The sequence below is a fragment of the Canis lupus genome, chromosome 28 (assembly GCF_003254725.2).
Source record: "Canis lupus dingo isolate Sandy chromosome 28, ASM325472v2, whole genome shotgun sequence".
NCBI classification, from domain to species: Eukaryota; Metazoa; Chordata; class Mammalia; order Carnivora; family Canidae; genus Canis; species Canis lupus.
In genome coordinates, this window is record NC_064270.1 from 570999 (window position 1) to 584986 (window position 13988).

At 50.0% G+C, this 13988-nt stretch overlaps 1 protein-coding gene across 3 annotated transcripts in view; it reads right to left on the reverse strand.

Moving 5' to 3' along the window:
- ARHGAP22 (Rho GTPase activating protein 22) overlaps positions 1-13988 on the reverse strand; it is a 135605-nt gene that overhangs the window by 78122 nt on the left and 43495 nt on the right. For all 3 annotated transcript variants that reach the window (XM_025466313.3, XM_025466315.3, XM_025466314.3), the window contains exon 3: positions 11193-11280. In XM_025466313.3, the coding sequence (XP_025322098.3) occupies positions 11193-11280 (88 nt within the window). The remainder of the gene's footprint in view (positions 1-11192; positions 11281-13988) is intronic.

Sequence of the window (13988 nt, forward strand, 5' to 3'; positions counted from 1 at the left end):
GACATTGGTTCACTGGAGAGCAGTGCCTCCCACGTTTGAATATGCTCACAAGTCACCCAGAACATGTTGCCGCCACACAGATTCTGTTTCAGTAGTTCCAGGTGGGGCCCAAGAATCTGCATTCTCAACAAGCTCCCAGGTGATGCTGATGCAAAAGGTGCACGGACCATACCTTGTGCAGGAATGACTTAGACTAAAGATCGGCCTTTTGTCTAAGAAAGTTCCTAAGCTGAAGGCTCCCCATGGGAGGAAACTACCTGGGCTTGGTTTTTCAAATCCAACACCTTAACCACTTGATCATCACTTCCACTGGGCGTGGCTTTTCAGAGGTGACCTGGACCCTCCAACTGCTCCACCCACTAATCCCCTGCCACATTCCTCCCCTCATCTTCATTTATCTTGAGTTTAGTCTAGCTGAGATCACTTGTAAAGAATTTTATCTACATCTTTGTTCTGAGCTGGCACTGAGCATGCCTCCTTCTGCAGGTTGCCCTTTTCCTATCGGGTAAAGGTATTTCTATTTGAGGAATTTCTGCTGTGCCCCTCTGTGTCTCAGAGCCTTGGTACCCAGCACCTGCCTGGGCTCCTGTTGGCAGCCTGCTTAAGGGTAAGACCCTGGACCCCACTTTGTCCTAGTTGTGTGACTTTGGACAAGCTGTCCCTCTGTGCCAGTTTCCACATCTAGAAAACAGAGGCATAATGTCCACTCACTGCATTGCAGGATACCTTTCTCACTTCTCTTTCTAAAAAGAAACTCAACAAATCACCTTAGCACTCTCATGTTGCAGGGCACCGGGGTGGCTCAATAGGTTAAGCATCTGACTCTTGATTTTAGCACAGGTTATGATCTCGGAGTCCTGGGATGGAGCCCCACTTAGGGCTCTGCGCTGAGTGTGGAGTCTACTTCTTCCTCTCCCTCTGCTCCTTTTCCCCCACTCCACTTGCATGCTTGTGTGCTCTCTCTCTCTCTATTAAATAAATATATAAAATCTTAAAAAAGACAAAAGAAGAAGAATCTCATGTTGCTTGTGTCCTGCAGAAGAAATATTAACACAAGGAACTAATTTCTATTGCTACCCCAGGAACATGATCAATTACACTTGGAGGAATTAGCAAGTTGTCCCTGGTGAGGGGCCTTCCATTTGGTCAGTGGGCAAACATGTAGCCAATTCCTAGTCTGGGGCCAGATGTGCGAGGTGGCAAACCATACAGAAGGTAGGCAGCCTTGTGAAGTAAGGGAGTGTCACAGGCAGGTGTCTACAAAGTCAGGAAACGTGAAAATAAACTGTTGAATAGCATGTTTGGCAGATATTCAAATAATAATCTTAATGTACTCTTAGGTGAAACATTTTTAAAGAAACATTTTTAAGAAACAATGTCAATCAACAAACATACTATGTCTAAAAAGTTACAGAATCCAGAGAAAGTATTGTATTTTATCTGAAAAGGTGTCTGGTGGCTGAAGAAAAGCACACAGGAACATACAATTTGGAAAGGTTACCCACCTACTTTTTAAAAAATAAGTTTAGTGGGACGCCTGGGTGGCTCAGTGGTTGAGCATCTGCCTTTAGCTCAGGTAGTGATCCCGGGGTCCTGGGATCGAGTCCCGTATCAGGTTCCTGGCAGGGAGACTGCTTCTCCCTCTGCCTGTGTCTCTGCCTCTCTCTCTGTGTCTCTCATGAATAAATAAATAAAATCCTTAAAAATAATAAAAATAAAAATAAGTTTATCTTCTGTTTCTTGATTTTGCAGATGAGCTGTTATACTACTTGTAGAACTTCACAGAATACTTAACACAGATATTAACCTAAGTTATAGGTGCACAAAGTTACAAGAGCACCTTGGGGCAGGTATTTTTAAAACCCTTTTTATTTTGAAATAATTCACTGGAAGTTGCAAAGAAATGTACAGCGAGGTCCTGTGCACCCTCACGCAGCCTCCTCCATGGAGACATCCTACATAACTACAGCACAGTATAGAAACGGAAACGGACTTTGGTACAATCCACACAGCTGGTTCAGATTCCATCAGTTACACCTGGGCTTGTGTGTGCGCTGTGCATGTGCATGTGCATGTGCATGCGTGTTGAGGGGGGCAGTATGCGATTTTATTTCATGAAACCATCACCACAGTCAAGATACATGGCTGCACCATCATCATAAGGCTCCCTCTGCTACCCCTTCACAGACTCACCCAATTTCTTTACCCCCGTTCCTAACCCAAGCTGTAGAAACTTTAATATCCGAGTTTTGTACATGAAGAAATGGAGCCACAGAGAAGCCACCAGCTTGCCCAAGGTCATGTAGCTAGTAAGCACTGGGTCTGGCTTTTGAACTCTATCCTTAAAGAAGCTTATTGTGGAGAGGGGGTAAAGGGGGAGCTCAGAGCTACAGGTAAGTGTGGTGGCCTCCAGCCTCCTCCCGGGTTGCAGATAGCCTGTTTGCATGCATCAGTCCTAACACGGGGCCAGAACTGACCATGCCCCCCAACCCCATCCCCATGGCATCTTCTTCATTCTACTCATCGCTGTAAACACAACCTCTGGGCTCCTTACCCCTGCACTTGTTCTTCCACTGTCTTCCAGACTGGCTGCAGAATTAGTGCAGCCCAGTACAAAATAAAAATGCAGGGCTCCGTCTTCAAAAAGCAGGAAAACAGTGCCACTGAAGGTGTTCAATAGGACATTTCCTATCTTCTATGAGCTCTCTTTTGACCTGTCAGAGTGTGGTTCTGGGACCACCAGCACCAGCATTCCCCGGGGAGATGGTTGTAAATGCAGATTCTCAGTCCCCACCCCCAGAATTTTGGAATCAGTAAGTTTGAGGGTAAGCCCAGCAGTCTGGGTTTTAACAAGCTGCCCTCCAGGGGATTCTGGTACACAGGGAATCTGAGAATAACTGCTATAGAACTAGGATTCCTGTTTTTTAAACAACAGACTAAAGAAATATGAAATCTTATTTGAAGCTCACTTGTATATTGCAGATAAAAGAGGAGTTGAAAGAGAGAAGGAAAGAAAAAGCAAGAGAACAGGTGGTGGAGGGTGGGGGAAGTGTTCTCTGCACATCCATATATCTTGGTTCACTTGATGGTCACAGCTATCTTGCTAAGTTTATTTCTATTATCCAATAATGAAAAGGAGACTTAGAGAATTTAAATGGTTGGTCCAAGTTCTCCAAATTAGTGAGTGGCAGAGCTAAAATGTGAATCTGGGTCTGTCCGACTCCAAAGCCCAGTCTTTACCCCCTGTTGTTTTTCCTCCCTCCCCACTTCTCTTTCATTTTAAGGATGCTTGTTGAGCACCTGTTCTATGCCAGGCATTGCAATGAGTCACCTCCTCTTTGCAGCTCACTGGGCACCTTGGTTCACTAGACACGTATGGCTGCTGAACACTGGAAATATGGCTGGTATCACTGACAATGGGATGGTTCATTTCATTACAAATGTGGCTTGCATTAGGTTCCTACTGAATGGAACTGCTCTGGAGCATGATTTTGGCCAAAAGAATGAACTGCTCTTTCCTCTTCAAGGGCATCTATTTCCAGGAACATCGGGGTGGTGGGCAGGGGGGGGGTGGCGTTTCCCACACCTGTTTCGGTGTTTAGTGGAGAAAAGTGAGGTTCAGACAGGAGGGCCAGACTGCAAAGCCAAGAGGTCCAAGTCACCTCACTCTGGGACTTGCTGATTCTCTCACTCCCAGGGATGAGGAGCGCTTGTGAACTTCTCATCTGATTTCATTTCTAGTCATTACCCATCATCTGGCGCTCTGCAGGCAAACCCAACGGGGCCGCCTGAGGTCAGGCTGATACACAGGATGGCTGGTACCAGGTGCTGAGATAGGCCGAGATCGGCATCCTGCTCAGGAGGCAGCCCACAAGATGAGCAATGCTCTGTGGATGTCAGAAGCACACTATCAGGCTACTTCTATGGGGTAATCTGTGTGTGCTGGCTTCGTTTCAAGGTCAGGCCTCAGAGATAGCAGGTGGTAGTTCTCCTAACTGCTCCAAGCTGCAGGCTGGATAAGGACAGGCAGCTACAAGCTCTGTGCCCAGAGTGGCTTCAAAGACCCCATGCAGCCACCAGAAACTGCTAGAACCCATTCTTTCTGGGCGGCGCCTCTGAGGTCACCAAGGCCAGCCCTCTTATCATATAGATGGGGAAACTGAGACCCAGAGAAAGGAGGGAAGGGGCTGAGTGGGGTCTAAACCCACTGAAACAGGCCCCAGAGGCAGAGGAGTTGTGGGTTTTGGGGGCCCCTTAGTTTAAGAACTTGGCACATGAGCTTGTATCTGCACAGAAAGAATCACAGCTCGGCTTTGACCTGGCAGGCTACTGAGTCGCTTCCCCCCGGGTCTCCATGACAGGGGAGGGTCTCTCTTCCTGCTCCTCCTATGCAGTGGTCTTCTCTGTGGACACGGGTAGGGTGAGGGTGGTAGGCATCGCATTGCTGGTGGCAAAATGAACAGTAGTTTACCCCTCATCTCCTGCCTGGTCCTGGCAATGCCCCCATCACGACCCCTAGTGCTCTCTCTAACACACAGTTGTGGTTTTCACCATCTCTCCTATAGCTGAAGACTTCCAGTGGCTGCTGCCCAAGCCTCCTTGTCCAGCACGCAATGCTCTGCACGGTGACCTGGCTCCTGCCCATCTTCCCCCTCAGTCCTCTACTCAGACTGTCCACACACCTTCTCCAGGCCTATGTGCCTTGGTGCTGCTCCATCCCTGCTTCTGGACCATTCTGGGGATGTTCTTCTGTTTGTCCATCTGGAAGAGTGAAACCTTCCCCAACCACCCAGGCAAGTCACCCCCCACTCCTAGCTTTGGGCTCCCAGCCCTGGGGACACCTCTCACACTGTATTGGGATTGTTTACTTACAGGTAATAGCTAAGTGGTGACTGTGTTGCTATTATTAATAATAACGATAAACAGAGAGATTGCAGGGAGGAGGGAAGGATATAAAAATAGTAGGCACCTACTATGAGCCCGGCACTGGGATCTCACTGCATCCTCAAGCCCAAGGCACTCGGCTCTCTTACTACCCCCAATTTCCAAATGATGAAACACAGGCACAGGCATATTCAGTGACTTGTCCTGGCTGGCAGGGCTGGGCCTCTGTCCAGTTCTCCCCGACTCCTGGAGACATGGGCAGTCTGCAACCCGGGCTAGAGCCAGATGTTAGAGGACATGCATGCCTTGTAGGGAGAGGGCAGAAAACAGGCTCGAAGGGAAGTCATGCCTGGGCTTGGCCTCCTGACTCTCCCCTGGACCCTCCTTTCTGCATGCAGACACCAGCCTCCCCCGGGGAGCACTTGCGGCACATTCAGGCCCAGTTGACCCTGATTTCCACGTGATGCCATGGCTCGCTTTGCATCAGCCACCAGCTCTGCTTACAACTGAACACCGACGGTGTAAGAGGCCTCCCCCATCCAGGCTGACTGCTGGAGGGTATCTGGGGAGTCGGGAGGAGGCAGTCCGGGAGTCCCGGGGGAGAGCGGAGTCCTGCCAGACCTCTGAACTGGGCGGCTGCCACCAGAGTCCCCAGCACTTTGTCTCAAGAAAGATCATCTGTGGGCCCAGAGCAGACAGGTGTTCCGCCATGGGAAATGGGCCCAGCCTTCAGAGCAGCCATTATAGCCTCTGCGTCCTCCTGCTCAAGGAGACAGCACTTTTCCTCCATCGTCTCCTCAGACTCAGGGCAGCTGCCATTTGTGTCCTTACAAGGGCTTATTCTCAGCCCCACCAGCTGAGGTCCTCGCACTCCCAGGAGGAAATGTACCTGGGAAGGGTCCCCATCCTGGGGCCCTGGTGTGGTTCTGCAGAGAGGCCAATGCCAATGATGTGATACTTGGCCCCTGAAAAAACAGAATCAGGGGATCCCTGGGTGGCTCAGTGGTTTGGCGCCTGCCTTTGGCCCAGGGCACGATCCTGGAGTCCCGGGATCGAGTCCCACGTCAGGCTCCCGGCATGGAGCCTGCTTCTCCCTCCTCCTGTGTCTCTGCCTCTTTCTCTCTCTCTATCACAAATAAAAATAAATAAATCTTAAAAAAAAAAAAAAGAAAAAACAGAATCAGAGATTGTGTCTGGTGCAGTGCACGTTTGTGGAGACCATCATCTCCTCTCCCTTCCTGAAGTAACAAGGGTCCCTCTGGGGGCTCCTTGCTCCCATGGTGGGAAGCCTTGGTGGGAGAGTCTGTCCAGCTGCTGGAGTGGGCAGGCCTTTCCTTACCACCCCAGTGTCACCAGACACAGGCTTGTGGCCAAAACACAAATACCAGGACTCTGGACTTGAGCAAAGGACACCAGGACTGAAGAGTCTGCTGGTGTTCAACCTTCTAGCACCTAGTACTGACCTGCTCTCATTCTTGTCACTGAGCATCCCTGCTGCCTGCCCCTTCTATGGGCAGCTCCCCAGCTTCCTGATGATTCTGTGTGGTCTCACAACCTCTGGCCAATTCTCCCTTTGCCTGAATTAGCCTGAGCTGGCTTCACCTGCAATCAGGACTCTTGAAAGGCATACCCAGTGATGGAGGAGACATGATAGTCTGGTGGTTGCTCACTGGAAAGACTTAGAGCTCCCATCTTGAATCCCTGTAGGCAGCCGACCTGCCTCCCTTTGGTAACACTGTGTTAATACCAGAAGAAGAATATTTGAGACAACTTGCACTTGCTTTATTGATTACCTAATTTCTTCCATCAGACACAAGCATCTTGTGGATTTAGTGACTCTCTCTGTCCACAGTGCCAAAGAGGCTTCTCCCTTCTTTGCTCGCCCTGTGTACCTAGGGGCAGGCCTATGCATGACCTGGGGGTGGATGCCCGCTTTGCCAGGACTGATAGCCCAGTAGGATCAAGCCTGCAAGGGGAAAACAGTTTCCAAAGGGCTGGGAGGCAGTGAGATTTGCCAGGTAAACCAGTTATATATAGTATGTGTAGGTTTTTCCCCACATCATCAAGCCATTCTCCGACACCAGCTGGGGTATCCTATAACTTAGTCTATTTTCACACTATCTACCTGGAGGAAATGTCAGATCCCACAGGTTAAGGGTTCAATCCTACAAGATTGCCTACTTCCCTTCAGACACCAATTGCAAAGCCATGTTATCATCTGTGCTTCTGAGCAGTGGGCTGTAGATCTGAGATTCCAACAACCCCCTTCTTGGGCTGGATTAATTTTCGAGAGCAGCTTACAGAACTCAAGGAAATATTTTAGTTTCTAGATCACTGGTTGGTTATACAAAGATATAACTCAGAAACAGCCAGATGGAAGAGCTGCATAGGGTAAGACATGTGAGAAGGGCTTCCTTGCCCTCTTTGGGTGCTCTGTCCTCCCCAAATCTCCATGTGTTCACCAGCTTGGAAGGTCTCTAAACCCTCTCCCTTTTTATTTTATTTTTTATTTTTTATGGAGGCTTCATTACATAGGTATTGAATCATGGGCCATTGGGGGACACCTGGGTGGCTCAGCGGTTGAGCATCTGCCTTTGGCTCAGGTCATGATCCTGGGGTCCCAGGATCGAGTCCCTCTACAGAAAGCCTGCCCCCTCCCTCTGCCTGTGTCTCTGCCTCTCTCTTTGTGTCTCTCATAAATAAATAAATAAAATCTTAAAAAAAAAAGTCACTGGCCATTGGTGATTGAACTCAATATTCAGCCCCTCGCCCCACCTGGAGGTGGACCTGAAAGCTCCAATCTTCTAAACACCTGGTTTTTTTCTCTGACAACCAGTCTCCATCCTTAGATAACTTAGGGGCTTTCCTCAAGTCATTTCGTTAACAGAACAAAAGACATCTTTACGACTCTCTTCACTTGGGAAATACTGAGGGTTTTAGGAGCTCTGTGCCTAGAACCAGGGTGAACACCAAATATCTATCTCTATCTATCTATAGATATATCTTAATCCAAATCACCAGATCATACCAGGTAACTAATTGAGCAGAAGAGGCCAGGTGGGAAGGAGACCCAGGGTCCTTGAATCCCAGCCCCTTTCTGAGGCCTGGACCCAAGAGCCAAAAGCGCTAGTGGAGAGCGGGATTCTGGTTTAGAGGTGGCGCAAGCTCGGGCCCCACTTAGTGACTTTGGGAGCCCAGCAACAGTCAGTTTAGGCCTGATTGAAACGGTTGGATGGAGCCGGCGCAGAAGAGCCCGTCATGCAGTTGGCAGATCCATCCGCTAGAGGGCGCGCACAGTAGAATTTTTTCCTCTTGTATTTCCTCCTTTTTTTTTTTTTTAAGATTTTATTTATTCACTCATGAAAGACACACAGAGAGAAGCAGAGACACAGGCAGAGGGAGAAGCAGGCTCCCTGCAGGGAGCCCGACGCGGGACTCGATCCCAGACCTCCAGGGTCACGCCCTGGGCTGCAGGCGGCGCCAAACCGCTGCGCCACCGGGGCTGCTCTGCATTTCCTCTTTTAATTCTATCCTGATCAAACTTGTGATTTTTTTATACCGTTGAAGAACAAAAATAGAACTAGAACTTAAAATTCATGTAGTTGATCTTACATATTGCCATCTTGGAATCTGCTACATTTCCAAGAGCTGTCAAGCACCCCCTCTGGCCTTTTGCAGCCACAATGATCTGCTCAGAGAGACGCCTGAGCCCTTCCTGCTCAGTGCTCCACAAAGTCGGACTGATCCCCTCTGCTCACCACGGACTTGCTTTCTCTGAGTCGCCCCACGGCTGCCCTCGTTCCCTGCCCCCACCTAACACCCCCCACCCCAGGCCTTCAGGAGGGCTGCATGTGCAAAGGCAGGCGGGTGTCTCTGGGGGTGGGCATGAATCCGGTGCTTAGAGCCCTGCTGGCCCAGGATAGAGGGCTGCGGGGAGCTTTCCAGCCCATGACTGCATTCTGAGCCATCCTGTGCCCAGGTGGGACAGCTGCTAGGTCCTGCAGAGCAGCTCTTTGCCCAGATGCTTCTCTATGACCTTCTAGCTGTGTGTCCCTGGGTGAGCTGCTCATCCTTTTTAACCCCCAGGGACTTTTAAATAAAATAGTCATAAAAGTACTCCTCCCTTAGAGGGATGTTTCACACATTGTGGTAGGCAGAATGACGGCCCCACAGAGACCTCCACATCTTAATCCCCAGGACCTGTGAATGTTGCCTTACATGGCAAATGGGTCTTCTTCCCCTCCCCCACCGGTCAAATAAATCCTGTAAATAGTTCTGACCCAGATCCAGAGCATGCACACTGGTGATTTTTCCCATCTGGTCCTTGGGGCACTCACTTGGCGCCTTGTGGGATTCATGGCTACAGTGTGCTGACCTCTTCCGTTCATTTCCAGCCTGGCCTTACTCCTCCCTGATTCCCAAAAGCCCAGGGCTCCTGGCCCCACCCCCAGCCTCCCTTTCCCAGCTGCTCCCCCTCCTGCTGATGGCCGGGCCCTGGCCACCTCGCTGCCTTCTTTTTTTTTTTTTTTTTAATTTATTTATGATAGTCACACACACACACACACACACACACACACACACACACAGAGAGAGAGAGAGGCAGAAACATAGGTAGAGGGAGAAGCAGGCTGCATGCACCGGGAGCCCGATGTGGGATTTGATCCCGGGTCTCCAGGATCGCGCCCTGGGCCAAAGGCAGGTGCTAAACCGCTGCGCCACCCAGGGATCCCTCGCTGCCTTCTTCATTTCTGCCCTATCTTCCATGCAGAAGCCTTCGTCCTGTTGCATAGTCAATCCAGCCTCTCTTTCCCACTCCACACCCCAGGACCCCTATGTTGTCCCCTTCCACCATCCAGTTTTAGTATCAAGGCTCTTGCAGTAGATTAAATACCCACGTAGGAAAACCCAAATGAAACCAGGGTATTTGCATTTTGCATACAGGACATGAAATTGCAAGGAGGGGGTAGTTTCCTGCCTGTCACCCTCTGCCTGTGTCTTCTGGAACTCCCAGTATGGACAAAGCAAAAGTGAATGTGCCCCTGCCCCAGGCTTGGCTGCACTCACTGCTGCTCCCAATGGGCCACTGCTGGCTGGCCTGAGCTGGGGCTGATTCATCTCTTGGTGTGCAGCTGATAGTCAGGTCACCTCGTCAGACTGGTTGGGGTGGCTGTGCTGCTCGGAGACTGTAAACCAATTGGCTCACGGAGCTGAGTGAGATGCTGGCACACTCTGTTCACAGCCACCACTTCCCAGAAGGAAATCTAAATTTGGATGGCACATTGGTGGCACGTGATGACTAGTTGCCCATGGGCCCTGCTCTGTCCAGAGCCTCAGCACTGGCTGTTCCCATCCATGTCATCCTGACTGAAGCCTGCTGTGTCTGTAGGGAGGTTGCCCATGCCATGGGCAGGCCAGAGATGCCAGAGTTAGCTCCCCAGGAAGCAGCTGGTAGAATTAGTAGTGGGTAGGTGGAAGCAGGTGGGTGATCCCCAGCCTCCTTGCTCCATGGGCCACACACTTCTGCAGCCTGCTCCCCAAAGTCTTGACAGGCCCAGCTGGAATGGAACCCGTGGCTCACCCTGCAGGAGTTCTTTCACTAGTACCCCCTTGCATGGCTTTCCTCCCTCCCTGTTCCCTTCCCCCTACTTTTTGGGAATCACCTCTGAATAAACTGCTCAAAGCCTTGTCTCAGGCTCTGCTTTTGGGGAAGGCCAAGGTACAAAAACATCACCTGATGGAGGAACCCTCCCTTCTATAAGCACACTGGCTTATCTTCAAGACACATCTATTTGGTCCAGTAACAACCACATTTTAAAACTGGGAATTTTAAAAGATGGTTTTGTAACTGCTAATATGACAGCAGTTCGTTGGGTTAAAATATTTCCCTTCCTCCTGTTACATCACAATTCTCTGTTTTGAGATTCACCGTAAAGGTTACTTTAATGCTCTGTATCTGCACTAGTGGACTTATTGCATATGATCCAGATGCTGTGTTTGGACCTTTGCCCTAAGATGTCCCCATTGGCTAGTTTCCCTGGTGTTTATCATGAATTTTAAAATCCACATTTTCCTCTCACCCAAAAGCTAATTACTCAGACAGCTGATTGGATTTTCTAATACTCCCTCAAACTTGTAATATTCTCTAGACTTGGCCCAAATTTCTGAGCAATACTTGGAGACACACTGGTGTTCCTGTAGGGAGGAGCATCCAACAGGAGGTCTGCCCTTCCGGGCCAGAGGTGTGTGACACCCCCATTGGCACCACCAGGGCCAGTGCCAGCATAGAGCCAAAAGATGCTCAGGCCTACCTGGGCTGATCTCAAAGAGGTGCTTCCCTGCGTCCTCGGGGCCAGGAAGAAGTTCAGTCACTCGGGTCCCTTGTAGAGAAATAAATCCCTAGAACAAAGAGACAGGCACAAACACAGGAGGAATGAGATGACTGGGAACAGCTCCTGGAAAGAGAGAGTGGGGCCGCGGGTCAGGGGTGCGGCCCTCCAGGCCCTGGCTATGCAGGTGGGGTACTGGGAGGGGCCCGCGTGGGATCCCCAGTGGAGTGGAGTGGGCCCTGTGGTTTACAGCCACAGTTGCGGGAGCCCAGCCCAAGGCAGGACCCGGACTGCCTGGATGTGTTACTCCCTGGTTAAGGCAGGGAAATGCAAATCTGGAGCAGGGAGGGAGGCCCTGTCATCAACACCCCCTCACTCCCCTTGCAAGCGCACCTATCTGCAGCCTGATGGGGGCTGTAGAGCGTCAGGGAGAGGAGAGTTGGCACCTGAGGCTGGCTTCTGGTGTGCGACTGTCCCAGAAGTGGAGTGGGAGAAAGGATCAACAGATGCTTGAGTCCAGTTCTGCCCCCTGGAGGGGGGGCGTTCATTCCGTAAGCCAGAGTCAACTACCACACAGGAGGTACCAGCACAGACCATGCCTCGTGCCTGGGGCACCTTTGTGTGTACATTCCACTACCCTCCAGTGCTGGAATCTGGTAGTCAGGCTAAATGACGCAGGCAAAGAGCATGGGGTGTAAGTAAGAACAGGGATGCCGGGCTTGAGTCTCGGTCCTACACGTCTGGGCTGTGTGACCTCAGGCAGACCACTCAACTTCTCTGAACTCTTCTTCTCTGATCCTACACTGTGCTCAGCTTCCACATCTGGATGGTAACTCTCACTTCTCCGGGGCCCTGAGACACCAGATTCCTGTGCAGGAGGTCCTGCTCTAGATGGGATGCTGTCACCATGGCCTTGACCCCAGTCCTTTTCCCATCCACAGGGCTAGGCAGGGCCTCCCTTTCTCTGTTAGGGACTAATCTCTACTGTGGCTTTTCTTCATTCTGTTCATATTCAGATTTGCTCATTTAAGACCGCATGTGGCTCTGACTATGCATTTTTTGGCTCTTTCCCCGAGAAACCTATTTTAGACTCCATTCCTACAGCCTAACTGTCGGAGTTCAAATCCTGGCTCACTTACTGTGTGACCTCAGACAAATTGCTTAACCTCTCTGTGCAACCTCACAATTATGCTTTTTCAGGAAATAGGAATAATAATACTACCTATTATTAGGGTATTATTATGGGGCTGTTGTGAGCATTGAATGAGTGTCTGGGAAGTCCTTACAGCAGTTCCTGGCTTATAGTGAAGGCATCCTGGTATCTGCATTTGCCCAGGTGAGGGGCATGATCATGTCACCTCCAGCTCCCAGCTCCTGTGTGTGCTCACCGAGCCCTCATCTTCCCATGCTACCTTTTCCAGGCAATTCCCGAGTTTAACAGGGTGAATAGAGCCTTTACGAGGCCACTGGGGTCTTGTGCTGCAGGGACACATGGACAGACCTTTTCTCACATAAGCAATGTAAAGACAGGACAACTTCTTTGCCCACACAGACTTGCCTTAGAGTAATTACAGCAATAAACCAGAGAACCAGCTAGTAATTGTTGTAACTGATAACTCAGTTACTTGCTAGGGAATCTGGAGCTACTGGATAAATTAGGAGTGCAGCTCCAGAATGGGGAAATGTGCTCATTAGAGAGGCTGTGGACACAATCCATCACTGGCTAATGGGATGGTCTCTGGGGTTTGCTGTCTCAGTAACTGTGTCATTCTGGGCACTTTGATCTATTCCTCTGTGCCTCAAAATGTGTCATCCATAAAATGGGAGTAACATTGTTGACAGGGACGTTACTTTTTACTGTAGCTACATAGAAGAGCAGTGATAGGTACTGTTTATGGAGCTTGTTCTATCTTCCTGTCTTCCTCTTTGTTTAACTTCTGGAGGCCCCATGCAGTAGGTACCACTATTCTCATCTTCCTGGACGAGCAGATGGAGGTTGGAGAGGAGAGCAAGCAGCATCTTGTCCCACTGCGGCAAGGGCAAGCCAGGGAGGGGTACAGGGCCATGTCTGATACCAGAGCACTTTGCCTGTCATTTGTGATGGCAGCTGCTGGAGGACACCAAGAAGCTGTTGTGGAGAGCCAGCCTGTGACTTAGCGACCCACTGCTCTCCTCTCCCTCGGCGAATCCCAGTGTGACTCCCACCACAGCAAGGGGATTTCAGAACTGACTTTGGGGGACCCAGATTCCCTCCTGCCTCCACACAGCAAGAGCACAGCTTTGATCCTACACTGTGCTCAGGCACTGGGTAGGAGTGGGAGCGGGGAGAGGGTAGGGTGCTTTCCTCTTCCTCTTGTGACAGTAGTAAGATGCCTAAGGAGTCAATAGGAAGCACCCAGCGGGGGACGTTTAGGGCAGGTCTCAACTTTAAGCACATCAGAATCACTTCAGAGCTTGTCAAAACACAGAGTACCGGGTCTGGTGGTGTGCTGGCAAATGTTTAGCCACAGGCTGGGAAAAATAAGGCTATCAAATTTGTAGTGTTTGCCAACCTCTGTGGTAGAAATAGCTGCCCACCATGACTGATTTTATACTTTGATAGAACATGAAGAGAAGAAATCCATAAGGGTATAGAAAGCCCAAAAGAACACCATCAACTCATTTGACCAAATTGCTATCCCCTCAAAAGCAGAATATACCTTCTTTTCAAATGCACAGGAAACCATAAACAGGTCTCAATAAAGGGAAAAGCATTTAAATACAACACATGTTCTCTGA